We start from the raw sequence: 6,547 nt of genomic DNA, 5'->3' as shown, positions 1-6,547 counted from the left end.
TACTGCTTCTGCCGGGCTTCGATGTTCAAGGTCCACTTATCAAAAATTCTTCTTCACACACCGAGAATTTCAGTTGAATTAGTACATTGCAGACTGAATCTAATGTGTTCATGTCATAATTATAACTGTACAGTAAAATGAAGCTAACGCGTTTCTGAAATAATTTCGCCTTTATAATAAAAGGCAAAAGGAACGTGAATAATTGTTTATGTTCTAAAACAGACAAGAGGACACCTCATTTCAGGGCTAAACCTCTACTTGGCGATGCACGCGTAATAAAGATATATCTGCATTATCACTGAAGAACTAAAGCCGCGTACACACAGAGCCGCGTACACACTGCCACTGGAAACATGTTTCTGCCGGAAACATTGTTTTCTGCGATGTTTCGCAAATGTTTCCGACTTTGTTTCTGGTCTCTGTTTCCGTCCACACTGGCGGCAAACATTTCTCGTGTGTTCACGCCGTCTGCAGTGCCCCTTGTGTTATTGTGTTCGTATCGTCTGCTGCTGCGTTATGTCTGGTGTCGAAGAAACAATAATGATATGTGGAGCTGCATTATTAACACTAGAAGGTTTACACAAACAAAATGAAAGGCGTCCTCGTCGTTGGTGAGAAAAACATTCTATAGAAGAACTGGCGGAAATAACCTGCCACGTGAGATGAGTATGGAAGACGGCTCTGGCTTCCGCAACTTCACTCGGATCTCACCTACCGATTTTGAATATCTGGCAAATATGATATCACCGTTTGTTTCAAAAAAAGACACGAATTTCAGGAAAGCTATTTCAGTCAACCAAAGGCTTGCAGTTACTCTTCGTTTCCTGGCAACAGGAGATTCATTTCAGAGCCTTGCGTATTTATTTCGCATTTCGAAACAAGCAATATCTAAAATAGTACCCGAAGTATGTGGAGCTCTGGTGGAAGTACTGAAGGATTATGTAAAGGTAAGTAAATGAAAAACATCGTTAAATTAGCACATTTTCGAAGTGTTATTATTTCTCAATTACGTTACATAATTCGTCAAACACAACTTCTTCAACTGCGTTGTCACTGTCTACATAGCTTGTAAATGTAACAGGGGAATTGCTACTTGATGATGATGGCCCTGCTACATTCATACCCCTTTTCGACTGCTCACTTTCTAAATACGCTACATGTTGTTTCATTAGTACATTATTAAGCAAAGCCATTGTTTTTGCTCGTTGTAACTCGGGCAATTTCCTTAAAACTGAGGCCACATACTGCCCATAGCACTGCATTCATCGTCCTTGTCTTCTTGATTTTGCAGCACTTTAGTTAGCAATTGAGACGCAATCTTGAAGGGTTGCTGCATGTCTTTTTTCTCGCCCATCATCCTTCTCATTTTTGGTGGTGGAGGGCTGGAAGGTCCAGCTGCAACCTCTTCATCCTCATTTGTGCCCTCTGGCGAATGTACGAAAACCTGAAAATCAAATTTCTTTCTTTCAGATACCTGCGACTGAAAACGACTGGAGTGAAACAGCATGTTTATTCTCACAGATTCTTCAGTTCCCCCATTGTGACGGAGCAATTGACCGGAAACATATCGTGCTACAGTGCCCTGTTGGTAGTGGAAGTGAATATTATAATTATAAAGGTTCATTCAGCATTGTGCTGCTTGCTGTCGTCGATGCCAGCTACAACTTTTTGTACGCAGATATCGGCTGCCAAGGCAGAATATCAGATGGTGGTGTGTTCAAAAACGCGAGCATAAATGAGTTAATTAACAAAAAGAAACTTAAACTTGCCACATGCCGAATGCTTACCAGGTGGCACCAAGGCCCTACCATATGTTTTTGTAGCAGACGATGCTTTTCCCTTACAGGAAAACATTATGAAACCCTACCCGGGAAAACATGTTAAAGGTTCAAAAGAGAGAGTTTTTAATTACAGACTTTCAAGGGCCAGAATGGTTGTTGAGAACACTTTCGGCATTATGGCTTCAGTTTTTCGTGTGTTTAGAAAACCTATGTTGCTACAACCGGAAAAGGCAAAAACTGTCACACTTACAGCTGTATGTCTCCACAATTTTTTAAGGGGAAATGCTGCGGCAAGGAACCAGTACACCCCACATGGAAGCTTCGATTCCTACGATTTACAAACAGGTGAAATGATTCCAGGCACATGGAGACGAGATGACACTGCATCAGTTTTCATTTCAGCACAGAACATACCAAGGAAAGCTGCTTCCACGAATAAACAAATTCGAGACGAATTTGCTAATTTTTTTTAAGCCCACAAGGAAGTGTACCGTGGCAAAATAACTATGGGTGAATGTGACTGTGTACTATAAAATACAAAAAAAAAAGACAAACAAGCATAATTTTCGTACCTCATTTTCCACAGTATCTGTTGTCTCCTTTGGCTCATGTACATCGTCCAAGACTGCAGCAGGCGATAGCCGAACCAGTTCGAGTCATATGCAGTGTCTGCATCACTACCAGATGGTCTGCTGGCAATAATTTTTCTTTTCTCGCGCCTGTACGCAACCACGAGCGATCGAATTTTCTTCTCAACACTTCCCTTGTCCGTCCCAAAAGCTGCTGCAATTTTTGCAAGTGCATCGTGTTTTTTAACGGTATTTTTGTAATCCTTGCTCCGGACATTCCATAAACAATCCTCTCCCTGGTACATTGCAATTAAATCGACAATTTGTTGCCTTGACCACTCCATTATTCTACAAAAATAAAGCGAAAACGAAAACGACAGTAAACAGAACACTGCTAAAAAGTTGACGACACACACACACATACGCTAGCGCCGTGCAGCGGTGACAAGTGGTAGCTAGCCGGAAACATTGTTTCCTTTGATCTGTACCGACACTGCTACGGATAGATGTTTCTGTGTTTCCAAACATGTTTCGAAACATGTTTCCAAATGGTGTCCACATCAAGCTACCGGAAACATGTTTTGAAAACATGTTTCAGTCTCAGTGTGTACGCGGCTTAGACACACTTTTCAGTCATGTGACCTACAGTGTGTTAATCATTTACTGAAATATACGCCCAAAGCGTATATTTGTTTGAGGTGGTGCGCACGCAAAACATACACAGCGATATTCCATTTACACTAATACACATTTCAGTTTAAAGCTGTTACAAAATATTCCCTCTCTCGGTATTAAAGAGTGATGTCCAATCGCTATAAAAAGTAGGAGACCTCCCATGTATCATCTAGAGAATACAAGTTACATGGTTTCTAACTGCAAACGTTACGCCAGATAAATACAAGAGACTTTTTGCTCCAGTACAGCTTTTACATTTGTCACTGATCCATTTTAGCTGGCGCATCGAAAGTGATGATTTGTTGTGGAATATAGGATTCTCGAATTGTTGCGTCCTGTTTCGTTCAAGGCTCATGTTAAGTCCATTATTTGGAATTGTTAGACGAATAATGCGAAAATATTTTGTTGATGCCAACCTACTTAGGGAGAAACGATCACCATAATTAAATAAGGGAAATCAGAGGTCAAACCGAAAGATATAGGTTTCCATTTTGTCCTCGCGTTGTACAAGAATTATTGTGAAGGTGGTTCGGTGAACCCTCTGCAGGGCACTTAAATGTGATTTGCAGAGTATCCATGTAGATGAAGATGTACTGCAATCACTGCTGTTCGAATATTGGACTTTCCTCGTTGTTGTCAGCACGATGGCGTTCCTCCTCCATTATGGGCCAGCTATCAAGGCCTATTTGGATATCTAGTTTCCTAAGAGATAGTTACGTCATAGACAGCTGGTGGAGTGTCTGGCAAGTTCCCCTGATTTGAAGCGCTGAGAGCCATAGGAGCCTAAGGCACCCTGTCGTCAGTTTTGTTGATCTTATGGTGAACCAGCTTTATGAGTGCTGTACCCCTCCACTCTATATTTGATCATTGCGATTTCTCTGATCCTCACATCCATAATGGCACAAAGCACAAATTTTCATTGCTGTAGGCACACTCACAGGCTACACTGACGCCAGTTGCTCATAACAGCTGGAAGCTCTTGCAGGAATGCCGCATCATAACCTCACATTCCATGGTTTCAGCATTACAGCCTGTAAAATGGACGTTAATAGTTTCAGAAAATTAAAGAGTGTTACCGACGTCACTACCAGATCAATAGTTGATGTTAATGGTAACAATGTACAATTCGGGTACTGTACAAAGATGAAATTTTCAACTGGGTGTCATGAACAATTGTTTCAAGTAAAATATTCTTCACTTCAGTCGCGGGAACCACCATTTTCTTCAAGTCTCATCGAGGGAGACGACAAATGTTGTAGATGTCTTGCAAAACATAGCACTGAAATGCTTAGATGGAAGGCAAATATCAACTTGAAACACAAAGACTTAACAAAACGAGTACATTAAACTTGAATCACTTAGACTCAACAAAACTAGTAGATTCCATGTATAAAGTGAGCAGAATTTCAATCCAGAAAATATGCTTCATGAAAATGCCTGATAACAAGGGCAATGAAGTATTGGGATAGGTCATAACTGTGTGAGTGGTGTTTTGATTTTAATTTCACAGCAAGTAGAAACTAGACAGTAGTTAAATTTCGTAACATGAAATGGCTACATCATTTTTAAAGAAAATATAGGATGCCGAGGCCTGGTTAAAAAACAAGCCAAACCTATGGGACTAGTAGCCTACAAATTTGATTCTCACAAACATCTACTTACTCAAAACTTCGTTTCTGTGCTTTGGGTCCTTACGGTTTTCAGTGCCTCATTTCTATATTTAGATGTATGTGAAATCAGTGGCGTACGCGAAGAAGATCAGAAACCTCAAGCACCTCTCGGATTCCTGATGCTTATGCTCGCTCTCCGATACTGTTGTTCGCTAAAATCGGTGAAGCAGATAACAACTTTACAACAGTTCAGTCCTCCGAGAGAATGCTATACCCATTATGTGTTATTTCTTACGTATCACTAGCATTTGCTTTGTCCTGTACAAAATGCGTCATATCTTTAGAAAAACTTAAGGTATACTCATGTAAAGGACATCGTTGTTTTCCTGGTGTGCCGGCCGCTGTGGTCGAGCTGTTCTAGGCGCTGTAGTTCGGAACCGCACTGCTGCTACGGTCGCAAATTCGAATCGTGCCGCGGGCATGGATGTGTGTGATGTCCTTAGGTTAGTTAGGTTTAAGTAGTTCTAAGTATAGGGGACTGATGACCTCAGATATTAAGTCCCATAGCGCTTAGAGCCATTTGAACCATTTTCCTGGTGTAGTTCTCTCTCTGTCAGGCATGCTACGTGACCTTGTTTCCATTTGAAACCTACAAACTGCATCCAAGATGGTGACTCCCAAAATAGCGCCATGTTTTTAACGTAGCTTCACGTTTTCCCCGTCTACCATCTCCTACCACTTCGCCTTAAATTCCTGCTTGTCCGCCTATTTTGGTTTTAGAAGTGTAGTTCTACGATTGTGGAATGTCCTTCAGAAAATCATTTAGCAGTGTGAGTACCTGGTTCTAGCATTCACCAAACCTTGCAGTGGACAGGTGGCAGCCGAGAGTCGTAAGATTCTTTGGAATAACTTCATGAACATTTTACTAGCAGGATATAGTTCTGAGTTCTTGAAAACGGCGGAAGGTGACAAAGCCTATCTTGTGCCAAAAAAAAGATAACAACACGATGGTCACACCGAGATGATGCTAAAAAAGTCTTCTTGCGAGCCGATAAAAAAAAATTGAGGTTGCACTTGCTGAACTTTCAGAACACGAAGAAGAATCAGGAAAATTACATGTTGTTCTTTGAGTACGCACAATTTGATTTCAAGCATGGAGTCGGGGTACTAAACAAATGAGAGGTTCGTGCTGTACTCCGTTGAGTTACTGTGACAGTTTGAAATGTCAGCGTTGATTGAAAATGCCGCGAAGTGTGAAGTGCGTGCTGTAATAAGGTTTCTGACTGCAAAAAACCGTACACCGATAGAAATATATCGGCAGCTTTGTGAAGTGTATGGGGACAACATAATCACTGAAGGTGGAGTGCGTCAATGGGTCATAAAATTTAAAAATGGCCGAACTAACGTTCACGACGAAGAGCGAAGTGGAAGACCCAGCATAGTGACTGCCGAACTTGTCGAAAAAGTCGATGCCGCGGTCCATGAAAACCGTAATTTCACAATAACGGAACTCTCTATGAGTTTTCCACAAATTTCACGAAGTTTGTTGCACGAAATCACTACCGAGAAGCTTTGTTACCACAAGTTTTGTGCAAGATGGATACCAAAAATCTTGACAGAGATTTACAAAAATCAGCGAATGGCTGCAACGTTAACGTTTTTGGACGCTTACGAGAAAGATGGCGACTCATTACTCGATCGCATCGTTACTAGTGACGAAACATGGGTTAAGCATGTGAACTGCGAGACAAAATTGCAGTCAATGCAGTGGGGGCACACAAATTCCCCCCAAAAACCCAAGAAATGCATGCAGACAATGTCGGCAAGGAAGGTGATGGCGACTGTCTTTTGGGACAGAAAAGGTGTGATTTTTGTGGATTTCCTGGAAAGAGGCACTACAATAAACTGTCAA

General features: G+C 41.4%; 1 protein-coding gene across 1 annotated transcript; it reads left to right on the top strand.

Annotated features, from left to right (window-relative positions):
* Nucleotides 1-333: 333 nt before the first annotated feature.
* Nucleotides 334-2,507, top strand: LOC124588790. Its single transcript, XM_047131496.1, has 2 exons — nucleotides 334-947; nucleotides 1,471-2,507. The coding sequence occupies exons 1-2, from the start codon at nucleotides 663-665 to the stop codon at nucleotides 1,882-1,884; spliced, it is 699 nt and encodes a 232-aa protein (XP_046987452.1). The 5' UTR covers nucleotides 334-662; the 3' UTR covers nucleotides 1,885-2,507.
* Nucleotides 2,508-6,547: the final 4,040 nt, after the last annotated feature.

Source organism: Schistocerca americana, chromosome 2 (assembly GCF_021461395.2).
Source record: "Schistocerca americana isolate TAMUIC-IGC-003095 chromosome 2, iqSchAmer2.1, whole genome shotgun sequence".
Taxonomy (NCBI): domain Eukaryota; kingdom Metazoa; phylum Arthropoda; class Insecta; order Orthoptera; family Acrididae; genus Schistocerca; species Schistocerca americana.
This window is presented reverse-complemented; position numbering and strand designations above follow the sequence as displayed.